Source organism: Carassius carassius, chromosome 9, assembly GCF_963082965.1.
Source record: "Carassius carassius chromosome 9, fCarCar2.1, whole genome shotgun sequence".
NCBI lineage: Eukaryota > Metazoa > Chordata > Actinopteri > Cypriniformes > Cyprinidae > Carassius > Carassius carassius.
The window spans coordinates 21,817,768-21,830,706 of record NC_081763.1 but is presented as its reverse complement, the minus strand read 5'-3'; the positions used below and the strand labels follow the sequence as shown (position 1 = coordinate 21,830,706).

At 37.7% G+C, this 12,939-nt stretch overlaps 1 protein-coding gene across 1 annotated transcript; it reads right to left on the bottom strand.

The window, feature by feature from the left end:
- Positions 1–2,099: 2,099 nt before the first annotated feature.
- Positions 2,100–11,777, bottom strand: LOC132149300 (reticulophagy regulator 3-like). The gene is made up of 9 exons (XM_059558427.1): positions 11,132–11,777; positions 6,378–6,484; positions 5,875–5,905; positions 5,649–5,775; positions 5,230–5,314; positions 5,010–5,147; positions 4,643–4,722; positions 4,341–4,473; positions 2,100–3,577 (listed from the first exon to the last, which is right to left on the bottom strand). Exons 1-9 carry the CDS (start codon positions 11,380–11,382, stop codon positions 3,015–3,017), a joined length of 1,515 nt encoding a protein of 504 aa, XP_059414410.1. The 5' UTR covers positions 11,383–11,777; the 3' UTR covers positions 2,100–3,014.
- Positions 11,778–12,939: the final 1,162 nt, after the last annotated feature.

Here is a 12,939-nt window from a genome sequence, read left to right as displayed (position 1 = left end):
ACAAACAAAAAAAGAGGTTAAGTAAAATCACAGCAAAGTGACCAAATATGAAACACTCCAATAAACAGCATTGCTCTTCTAACCGAACTCAACTTGACTGCATATAGACTTTTTCTGTTTGAATTGTAATGAACAAACTGGAATAGCAAGAAGTGACAGATTGTGAAGATAAGCTGCTTCCTTATAATTCTTTGACGCTCCATCACTTTAAATAAAAAATAAAAAAACTAATTTTATTGTACACTTAGAAAATAGAAAACACTTCACTGATCTCTGGTAACAGAATGCCTTTTTATCAATACAACAGTTTTCCGGTATGTTTCCTACTTTCCAGCGTACACAATAATGAAAGCTTAAAGCCAGCAATGATGGGTCTCATCAACATTGGTTCAGGAACAGAAACAGTTCACGCGGCAAAAGTGTCAAACATAAAGGGTCAGCATCTACTAAAGGAACAGCAAATAAAACAGCAAATTCAGCTTATTTAATTCCACCAGCTTCATCATACTACAAGAAAGGTGTTTTCTCAAACTCTTTGTGCTTCAGTACTGCACTGAATGTTACACTTTGCTTTAAATCTCATATCAGACCAGACAAGATGACAGGATGCAGAGGAGATCTATAGTTTTTTCTGCTGCTATCTGTATAAAAGTTCCTGCATAAAGTCAGAACGGTTAAAGGTATGTTTGAAGAGAGGAGGCTGTGTATGAACAGGTGGCAGTTACAGCCGAATGTCTTGTTTGAGGTAGAGTCAATGTGCTGCTGTTTTATCCAGATCAACAGCATTGCTGAGCTGTTCAACAAGTTGGTATTGGTTGATTTGGACTTTTCAATTGACAACTGACAAACAGATGAAAAACAGTCATTTGAATGACAATATTCTGCAATTTCCCCATTTTTCAACAGAGATCTTAAAAAAATTAGGAAAGGTCTACTGTCATTTAATAACCCTTGGTGTTCAAGTAATGCAAAACAAAAAATAATAATAATAATCCAGCCCGTATGAATTTAAATGTAAATATCATTGTGAAAGAAACAGCTTCTGTTAAGCTGAGCAAATGACATGTTTAAAAATAAAATAAAAAATTAATAACTTGTTGAGAACAGCATTGCTGGCTACCATATAAAAACATAAAAAAACTAACGGGGGTGAACAGGTACAATTCAATGACAAAAAGCATCCCGATTTACCTGAATTCACCCCATATAGCAAAGTGAAATAACAAGACTGTTGTTTATCACTCAGTGACCTTAAAGGGTTAGTTGAGCCAAAAATGAAAATTAGGCTGCGTCTTACTCACCCCGAGGCATCCTAGGTGTATATATTATTCTTTCAGACCAATCCAGTCAAAGTTATATAAAAAATTGTCTTTGATCTTTCAAGCTCTATCATTGTAGTCAGAGGGTGTTGTACTGCATCAGTCCAAAAGAAGTGAAATAAAAAGTGCCTTTTCATAAAAGAAAAATAAATAAAACCGTTGTTTTGTTTTGATCTCTCGTCTGAGCAGCGCATGCACAAAGCTGACCTCATAGTACATCATTCCCCCAGAACTGCTTCATTTACAACAGTTGGTGCAAGCTAGATTCAAGTGATTAATATGTTTTGAATATCGATATCTTTCTTAGAATAATGCATGAATTCCCTACAGAAGCCTTTTGTTCACAGCCATGTGAGACTTTTTTTTTTTCATGGAAGGGTGCTTTTTATTTCACGTCTTTTGGACTGAAGCAATGCAACATCCACTTATTGCAATGATACAGCTTGAAAATCAAACACAATTTTTAATATAACTCCGGCTGGATTCGTCTAAAAGAATAAATTCACATACACCTAGGATCCCCCGGGGGTGAGTAAAATGCAGCCTAATTTTCATGATTGGGTGAAATAACCTTTTAAGAAAAGCTTATGTCTCAGAGTCTTAAAATGATAGTCCACCCAAACAAGACATTTTTGAGAAAAAGAAAACTTAATTCACTCACCCCACATGTTGTTCCAAACCCTTATGACTTTCTTCTGTGTAAAGATGATGCTTTGAAAAATGTTGGTAACTGAACAGTTTTTGTTGTCATAGAAAAAAATACTAAGACATTTCTCAAAATATCTTCTTTTATGTTCTACAGAAGAAAGAATGTCATACAGGTTTCGAAATGGCACGAGTACAAGTAAATGAAGACAGAATTAAGATTTTTGGGTGAACTACCACTTTAACAACATGAGATGAGGTTGCTGCCTTAATATGTCACTGCTCCTTCATCAGACTCCTCAGACTGTAGATTTCACAATCTTTCTTACATGCGATGGTGGAATGCCTGATTTGGTCCCACGGGTTATTATTGAAGACAAACAATACAGTGACTGGTGTGAAAGATCTATAAGATTTGGATGTAGTAAAAAGGTTTGATGTTTGTTTTGCTGGTTTCTAAGAAGTTAAAGAGATTTTGGATCTTTTTAAATGTTTCTATGATCGTTGTCCTATTGCTTAGCCTACAAAGTAAATCATGAGTCTCACACACACAAGTGTCATACACTCTCAGACGAATGAAAGAGGACACGGAAGCTCACAGAGCAAAGAAGATTCAGATTACAAACAAGATTACTTCACAGTGATATCAACTGCAGCCAGTGTAACTAACCTGGCAAGTGAATCTAATATTACAATAACAGTGCAAAACAAACACACTCTTTCTTCGTCGCACTCACTCAGAAAAATGTTAAGCATCTCAGTAGACATTCAAACCAACACTGCAAACTTCTACACTAGGGGTCTCAAACTCAATTCCTGGAGGGCCATAGCTCTGCATAGTTTTGCTCCAACCCTAATCAAACACACCTGATCCGGCTAATCAAGTCTTTCAGGATTATTAGAAACTTCCAAGTAAATGGAGCTGGTTGGAACTAAACTCTACAGAGTTGTGGCCCTTCAGGAATTGAGTTTGAGACCACTGTTCTACACGGATCAAGGTGCAAGGGACATGAGGAGCAGACAGACGGAGGGAGTATCTGCAAGATGGGCTCACTGTGGCTTCCCCAGTAAATTGGAAAGGAAACTGGATCCCTGGGTTCTGTTTTGGCCCCCCTGCCCCCCTCCAAAAGGATCCAACTGGTTCAGCTCGGACTGATCCAACATCTCAAAGTCCTCGCCATCAAAGTCCAGGTCTGTGTCCAGCTCCGAGCTTGACTGCTTTCTGTATCCCCTCGGAGCAGCTCCTGCCCGTGGGCCGCTCTCTCTCCGAGGACCCTGCGGTGGGCGGGGCTGCATGGCTCCTGCGATGGCTGCCTGGATCATGTTGCTGGCGATGACCCCTGCCAAGTTACTAGTGAGGTCAGAGGTAGTATTTAGGGAGCCAAAGGAGATCTCAGGGTCGAAGTCTTCCTGATCAGAGTCCATCTGAGTGTCCATGTCCAGCAGGGCAGAGGTAGAGCCGCGAGGGCCAGAGAGTGCGGCTGAGTTAAGACTGGGCAGCCCGATGCTGGCATCATCATCGTCCTCCATCAGGGTGGCATCTGGGTTGATGGAGGGGAAGTCTGGAAGCCCACAGGCAAATGATTCTTCTGGATCACTGTGTCTGTCTAGATCTATTAAGTGATTAAATAAAGATTAAGATAATATAGCATGAAAAAATGACACTCATTTATTAATTCTAAATTAATTATTAATAATTGATCATTTGATAAAAAGAGTAAAAATAGTAATTCTGTGAAATATCATTACAATTTAAAATGACTCTTTTTGTAATGTAATTTGTTCCTGTGATGGTAAAGCTGAATTTTCAGCATCATTACTCCAGTCTTCAGAGTCACATGATCTTCAGAAATAATTCAAATATGATGATACATTTCTTATTAATATCAATGTTGAAAACAGCTGTGCTGATTAAAATGTTAGTTTCAGGATTCTTTTATGAATAGAAAGCATTAGCATTATTTGAAATATTTTTTTTTTGTGACTTCACTGTCACTTTTGATCAATTTAATCCATTCTTTCTAAATAGAAGTATTAATTTCTTTAAAAAAAAAAACACAAAAAAACAAATAATCTTACTGACCCCAAGCTTATAGACAGTATTGTAACTTTGTTTATTTTAACCTTAAAGATTTTTTTTTTCAATAATGATTTCGATTAGATGTGTAAACTCAAATGTATTCTGTGAGTGGAAAATATTATAATTTTTTACTTGATGATTGCAAAGTGAATACAAAAAGCGCATTTATTAAAAACTGCAAAAGCTTTTAAACCAGATTATTTTTCTTCCTTTTCTTTACTGTAGACACTCTTGTCAATGACTTGCATACAAAGACTGAAAAGTGTCCAAGTATAGAAGATGCCAAGGTGTCTTACCCTCTGAGCCATCTGTTAGGGGTGTTTGACCTCTGGAGAGGTTAAAGGTGCCGTTATCCATGTACGACACCTCAGCATCTGAGTGCTCAGAGTCAGTCAGTGCCAGCTCCTTAGCAACCGCTGCTTCATCAAACTACAGGTACATAATATTTAGGTAATTGTGAGTGTATAAGAAAAACAAAAACAAAACAATAATCTTCCAATTGGCTTTTTACAATCATAAACCCCTACAGATCCTCTGACCTCACGACCATGTAGCTGCTCTAAATCCCTGTTATAAATAACCCTGTTTCTGGGCTCACCGATGGGCAGAATGCAGCCAGTTCTTCTTCGCTGTCACTAGCGTCATCTGAGGTCCCGCTTCTGATGGGCTTACGAAGAACTGCAAACACAGAAGGGTCAACATTACTTTGGTTTATCAAAACTCCTGAAAACAGCAATATACTGTAAAATACAGATAAGAGAGAGCTGCAGTAGTTGATTCTTCTGTCAACCAAATATATATCAACAAAGGAAAGCTTCTTTGCACAGATTTGTAGAAAAAGAGCTACAATGTATTGGGAGTGACTTAAAATACACCTCTAAAGAGGCAGAATTTGTCTTCAGCATGACATTGGCCTGCACTTCATTTTGTGGGAATCACACTGTATAGATTTGCAGTGTACTTACACTGGTTATCTATAGGCTTTGACATCATGTATCCCTTGGCGCTGAAGTCCAGCCACTGCAGGGCTGGCTCCAGCTTCACACATGCAAGCTGCCACAGCCGATAATACAGAGCCAATGGACACAGCAACACACCCATCACTGAGAGAGAGAAAATAAATATTATGCAGTTGTTAAGATGCTGGAGAGGATGAGCAAGCCCTGAAGTATTTCTGCTACTCACAAGCCATGTATGACAGCACCAGTCCAGGGATGTAGCGCCCCACCGTGGCCACTAAGGTGAACAGACCACAAACCAGCATACAAAACTGCAAACAGTGGAGTTGAAGGATTTTATAAATGTTTAGAACTAAAACAAGTGTCTTTGTTTATTATATCAACAATGTAATAATACAAACTCATAAAGCGGTCATAATAATAATAATTAAAGGCCGTCTGTGACTAAATGCATTGTGGTTGGTCACTTTACATGTTGCTCAGATAGTCATGGGCTGCTCTTAGTCAGAAAAAAAGCTGCAAACTGGAGCAAACTATTTTCTGCAAGTAAAAAGTCTTGCTACACAAAACTATAGGGCTTATAACATCACTATGCAATTGAAACAAAGTTGGTTTAAATAGTGTTTCTGGTTTGGACAATCTCACCTTCCCTGGATTTTGCCGTTTGAACTGCACAAGATCTGTTGCACAGGAAGAGCCTGTAACCCAAACTTTAGCCAGGTGGTGGCATAATTCAGGCACACTCAAAGTCCCAGGCTGCACCAGACCCCAGCTGTGAGCCAATCAGAGAAGAGCAGAAATAATTGACACTTACATTAATCAACTCTCACAACCACTGGAAAAACCTAAAGGGTTAACAAATAGACATTACCTTTCATTCTCACTCTCATCTTGTCTTTTAACTGTAAGAGAGCAGAAAAGGTACATTTTAGTGTTACAAGGTTTTTTTTTACCATTTGCTTGTTTCACTTATTTCACATTGCTTAATTTTTATTTCCATCAAAATATTAGCATTTTGACAAGTTTTAGGAGAGTATCATTGACTATTCATTTAGGATTTGGTTTTAATTCTATTAAAGACTTCCCAGAAAGTAGATCAAATGCTAATAAGCCACTGTGTAATGGCTACATGGGAAATATTGATTCAGGTCGATATTGTTCACCTCCTGGTGGGAAATGCCAATTTCATAACTCTCTAGAGGCTGTGTAAATTGTCAGTGAGAAAATGAAACCCGAATGGGTCTTAATACAGGGAATACAGAGGTTTTGATTACAGCCAGAATGATTAATATTTTTAAAAAAATGCACGGAGAAAGATCATGAGGTCTTATAGGTAGTAGTTGCAGACAAGCAATAGAGGAAGGTCAATTTTACCTCTGATCTTAGGCCAGATCTTATTCCTCCAAGTGTCGACACAAACAGCCAGAGCCAGACCTGATGCCAGCAGAAAGAGCAACCTCAAAGAGCTCAGAGCAAAAAACCTGAGAAGAGATCAGAAAGACTGTAGTCCAGCACTTTTAACTCTCTTTTTAAATGTTTTCTTTTTAACAATTTTGTGCAGTGTTTGGATCAGTTTTGTATTTTTTTATGGATTACAACGTGGACTTTATACTGCATCAGCAGCTCTGTTGGGGAAAGTCTGACCAAAACCTTGTGATGACATCTGCCACACATTTATCATGCTTAATGTATGAGGAAACCTTTGTTCCACAGGTGTTTCCGGCCCAAGTGTCTTCCTGTGCAAATCTCAGAGATGTAATGTGCTGCTTGAGCAGTTGTGTTTTCTGACGAGGGGTGTAACGGTACACAAACATGATGGTTCGGGACCTACCTACCTACCTACCAGGGCTGGACTGGGACAAAAAATCGGCCCGGGCATTTTTGCCCAGACCGGCCCACTATATGATCATAAACACCACCCATCTTTGCACGCCCTTAATTATATGCATACCAACTCCTATTCATTAAAACCACTAATGCCATGTAATGAGTGAGTATAGGAACGAGTGAGAGTTAACAGATCAAATAAGTCCAAATTGTATATTTATTAGTACAGTTGAACTATACTCCACAGCGGTGAATCCTAAAACAAGCTATAAGCGGCTCAGGCGTAGCAATACCAGTGTTTCTTACAGGATTTTTGTTAAAACTATGGTGGTGTGTCCTCGGTCCTTCTAGGGGGGTTCGGGGGCATGCCCCCCCGTGAGAAAATTTTGTGCATTTTAATGTTAAATTCATTAATCTGGTGCACTTTGAGAGTTCAAAATTAAAAGCTCCAACCCATATTCAGTGTGCAAATTAAACAAAGAAAAATTCAAACCGCTTTTAGTTACAGTGTCTATTTACATTACACCTATACATAATAATAGTTATAATATTAATCCAATGACAGTAATAGCCATATTTTGTAAAACGAATGCACAAAGAAATAAAGGAAACTTTCTTAATTAGTTGTACCAATTTCTATACTTGAAAGAGATAAGCACATGATCTTTTATTTTGACGCAAACTGCATCAAGCTTTTATTTTTGCGGAAAACATGGTTTACAAATGCCTCTTATTAAATTTCTAGTGAATTGCGGTAATCGTCAACTATGCAGATGTGGAAATAATCTACACTCATGACATGGCCTAAGTGTTTTGAAAGTAGTTATGCTTACCGCAGGCTCTACACTTTCTCATCTCTCTCCTGATCCTCCGTCCTCACTATCATCATCTGCCACAGGAGCTGATGAAGGTCAGAAAACATATATTTTGACACAGTTTACAGTGTCTGCTTTAAGGGCCTGGTTCTATTTTTTCACGCTATTTATCTGCACATTCCTTGCGTTTCTTCTCCATCTTTTTTTACAGATACACACGGACACTGCTGCCGCTCGCTCACTCGTTTAAAGTTGTGATTGGGCCAGCCCAGTGTCAATCAAGAAAAGAGCCAATGGGCTGCTGATCTACGTGTTTCATGGGCTGGTCTGTCAGAAAAAAAACTAACACTGACTTTGACCAATGCATTACACCGGCACAAACCCAGCGCCGCCAATTAAGCAAAACAAAACAAAACGAATGGGCCGACGATGTACAAATTTTATGGGCCGTTTAAAAAAAAACAAATGCCCGATGGCCAGTCCAGCCATGCTACCTACCTACCTCCGATTATGCTCTAAACTATGGGAGCCCTTTTACATTACTATAAAGTTACAATTAACAACAGAGCCCAAACTTATATTCAATTACTATTTATGTTTATATAATAATTAACACTCAAGTAAATAAAAAAATATAAATATATCCATGGTAATAGTTGTAAATGATTAGATAAATAGCGGATATTATCCAAATTGGCACTATGTTAATGCGGAGAGACACAGAGGAGACAAATTGTTGAATAAAGTTGTTATTTTTGTTTTCTTTGTGCACAAAAAGTATACTCGTCGCTTCATAACGTTAGAGTTGAACCACTGAAGGCAGATGGACTATTCTGACGATGTCTTAAATACTTTTCTGGACCTTGACAGCATATTTTACTTGACAGTCTATTGAACAGTCACAAGCCTCCTGGTTTTCATCCAAAATAACTTAAATTGTATTTCGAAGACGAACTTAGCTTTTACAGGTTTGGAACAACATGGGGGTAAATGACTAATGACAAAATTTTAATTTCGGGGTGGAGTATCCCTTTAACATTGTGGTTACTTTAGCAAATAGCTTGCTTCATAAATTCATTTCAACAACATTAAGTTAAAGAGGGTAAACTTAATCTCTCGACTGAATCTGCACAAGCATTTTAGACACTTACAGTGGCTATAAAATTATTCATTCCCCTTTTTGTTTTTTGTTTTGTTATGTTAAACTACTTTTTTACCCCACATCAATCTTCACTCCATAAACCATACTGACAAAGCAAAAAACAAGTTTGTAACAACTTTGCAAATGTATTAGAAATAAAAAACTGAAATGATTCCATTGCATACCCTTTTCTGGGACAGTTGAAATTTCGCTCTGAAGCATTCGTATTGCTGGTAGATGTTACTAGACTTCGAGTGGCATTTAGATTGATGTGTGGGGAAAAAGTCATTTAACATAAGGCTGCAACATAAATTAAAAATGCTCCGTCCAAGCGTTAACACACATCCTTGAATGTGTGCTTTAGAATATTCTTCAATCGCTCAGGTAATGTCAGAGTAACCCATTTCAGGGGCTGCCAAAATTACAGTTTAAAATTAGTCAGAGTTACAGAAATGCATCTTAATATTTACAAGTAAAGCTTAAATTTTGTTTAGGCCGCTTTCTATCCGACTCCCCGTTACATCTTGTTTGGACATCCATTGGGGGGTTCAAGCCTTCTTTAGGGACCTCCCCAAACATTATTTCTGCATTGCCTAGACTGTGTTTAAAAAAATTATATATAAATGTCTTTACAAGCACAGAAATGCCACAAGCGGTTCCTCTGCTGTTCACTGAAGCAAATAAAAGGAGATAATAAGATCAGGGAGAATATTTCTCTGATGGAGAGGGTGACTGCACTAAGTGAATGAAGACTGCATGCCTGAACAGTAAAGATAAAGAGAGGGAGCCATCCAACAATTCTTCCCTGCACATCTTTCCCTCTTGAAGCATTTCACCTAAAGCTTTTCAGAATTGTTAAGCATTTTTTATAGCATGTACCATGTAGTCAACATGAACTCTCACTCACAACCCAATTCTGTGAGATCATATTTTTCAAAGAAAGGAGGCCAAATTATCAGGACTTTATCCAATAAGGATTTGAACAGGATGGCAAAAAGTGGGTGTTACCTACCAGAATGGAGCCTTAACACAAGTTTGCATGAATTCTTAAATAGCAATTTTTTGGCTATTTACTATTATTATTTTATCAACAGAAAAGAGAGGTCATTTCAGAGGAAGACCATGTTATTAAATTTGATTAAAGGCAAACAATTTTCTTTGTAATAAGTTATAACTGCACAAATGAATAACTCATAGTAAGACCAGGATATGCATTAAGTAAGTAAATAGGGTCCATTTTGAACTTGTGTTGACTTTATTATCTCAAATTTCAAAGTGTGTATTAACAGCACAAGGCTTCCCAAGTTAGGCTCAGGTTGGCCCTGAGAAAAGTCTTAAAGTGGGTGGTTGATCAGTTTTTTTCGAAGGCTTGATTGTGTTTATAGGAGTGCAGTGGAAAGTGTTCATGCTTTGTTTAAAAAAAGAAAGAAAGAAAAAAAAAGTGATGTCACAAACCTGGGAAGAAGCTTATTGTAGTCCATAACAGCCGTTTTTTTGTAAAAAAATCTCCCTTTGCATTGAACCTTGAGTGCCGAAAGTTTGCAGACGGTGTTTATGATCTAACCAGCAACATTACACTTAACTAAAATTTCAAAAGTGAAATCATAATCAACCACCCCTTTAAGACATAAACAAGAAATCATACCACAGTAAGGCCAGGCCCAATAAACCGGTTTGGGAACATAACATGTAAGTTGGCTTAAATATGACATTTTAATAAATAATAATAATAATCATAATAATAATAATAATAATAATAATACATTTTCTTTTAAATCTTTTAATAAAACTAGAATTGAATCTCAGCGTCATGATTAATATAATACTAATATTAGAATGTTATAACTAATATTAATATTACACTAACATATAAAACGTATACAGACAGAGCAAATTATACAATAATGTGCATGGCAGTGTCTGTTTTAGTGCTACATAGTTATAGGAGGAGGTGGAAGACAACATGCAACATACTTAGGACACAGAAATACATTGCAAACTGATTTCTGCTTAACAATCAAACATGGTAACTATTACAAGATTAAACGTAATTTCCCCGTCAATAACAAAGTAATTGACAAAGTGTGTGCACACAGCATTGTCTTCACAGTAGCACCAATACAGCCAGAGCTCAGTCTAAATATAGGCACCCAGTTTCTTATCTTAAACTAAAGGGGCTAAAGTCTGAAACACAGAGACATGTATGCATCCAGATAAAACAAGAAAGGCTTATACAAGATCCTGAAAACCATCATGAATATTGTAACCGTTTCAACTAAAAGCGCTAGATTGTAAACACAGCCCGAGCAGAGATAAATCCGTGAAGATAAAGCTCATCCACTCACCAGAACATGACATTGGCGGCCGTGTAAAGCAGGACGCTGTGAAAGGGTCTCTCCCACAATAGGACAGACTGCAGGTATGTGAGCAGGCGCTCGTGCGGTCCCAACCGCTCAAGCAGCGCTGCTTTCACCGCGCGAAGCTGCTCCTGACTCTCAGCTGAGCACGAGCCGCTCCGGAGGCCGAGGCGGGAGCGCAGTTGCCCCGTGCTGCCGCTCCCTCCACCCGCGACTTCCGCTCCACCCGTGTGAGCCATACTTACGTGTTCGGAAAAACAAAAATACCGAGACAATCTAGAGTAATATAATGCTTCAAATAAATCCCGTGCTTTGGAAGTGATCTGGATGTATGTAGCGCGCTAGCTTAGCCTGAAGCCGCTCAGGGCAGAACAGCAGTAGGCAAGAGGCGGCCGCCGTTGATACAGAGAAAATGTGAGATAAAGCCCATTATTGGGTCCAATTTGACATATGTATGGGTTTAAGTGTCTTTCTGGGTGCTCTTTAATGTTGTCACCGTGCTGCTGTCATGTCCAGTCGCTGTTTTTGTCGCGGGAGCAACAGTGTGAGAGCCGGGGAGGACGGGCTTGATCTGTGGCCAATGAGATCAGGATTACATCAGAGAGAGCACCTCTCAGTCAACTCTCTCTTCACGTGCCTTCACAGATCACTCGTTGAGTAAGCCTAGTTTCAAAACTTCCCAAACAAACCTACGTTTGTTTGTTATAAAGGTGTTTCATTGTGGTAGTTTAATGTAAATTACTAATAAGTCAAATAAGTAATCTGTATTATTGGCATAGTATCCAGGAAGATGAAGAGTTTACGGTATGGTTTATGAAACAGCTGGACATAACATCCCATATATATTTTATAGTTAATATATATATATATATGTATATATATATATATATATATATATATATATATATATATATATATATAAATTACTAAAGACATTTTTTTTATATATCTAATACTTCAGTACAGAGGTGCCCAGACTTTTCACGATGAAGGATCAAAAATCCAACTTGACTGAGGGCAGAGGGCCAAACGTGAATGTTGCAATATATCGAAATTCATAATAAAAAAAAAAGTATATTGAAAAATGCAAAAACAGAACAAAATCTCTTAAATTAGAAATTAGAAAGCTGAATTAGAAATTAAGATATGCTCCAATGGCATGTTTTCCCCTATTTTTATGCCAATAAATGGTATGGTGGGCCCTATATATATATATATATATATACACACACACACACACACACACACACACACACACATATGTGTGTGTATGTGTTTGTAAAATGTTATGTATGTATATACAATTTTAGAAATTGTTTTTATTTTAAACCAAATCTCTTACTACATATTTACAGAATGTATAAATCCATGTTATAAAGACTCTTGGTTGGAGCTGAACTCTGCAGGACAGCGGCTCTCCAGGACAGAGTTTGGTGACCCCTGATTTATTGCAATGTAATTTTGCCTACGGTAATTTAGTGACTACAATTATCACACTATGTTAAATTAGGCAATTCATGAAATAATTTAACTTCGTTAATATTTGTTGCTATACATTGAGACATTTAACAAATAACTTGCAGTTGAAACTTTTTGAATTACCTCTGTTTGCGCAACTGACGCGCAGCTTTGATGTAAACGCATACGTCTTACGTCATGCATTACGTCAGTGATGCGCTCTATGTCTGTTCTTTCTGCCTGTTTGTATATTTATCTTCGGCTTATTTCGATAAAGAGTTCTTTTGGTACATTTCAACAATTATTGATCGCTTCACGTTTGCTGGCCTTCACATTGT

Coding starts and splice junctions, on each gene's coding strand:
- LOC132149300 (XM_059558427.1), bottom strand. CDS start 11,382: ATGGCTCACACGGGTGGAGCGGAAGTCGCGGGTGGAGGGAGCGGCAGC. Junction 4,723..5,009: donor AAAGCCTATAGATAACCAGT/GTAAGTACACTG, acceptor CTGTGTTTGCAG/TTCTTCGTAAGCCCATCAGA. Junction 3,578..4,340: donor CCTAACAGATGGCTCAGAGG/GTAAGACACCTT, acceptor ATCACTTAATAG/ATCTAGACAGACACAGTGAT.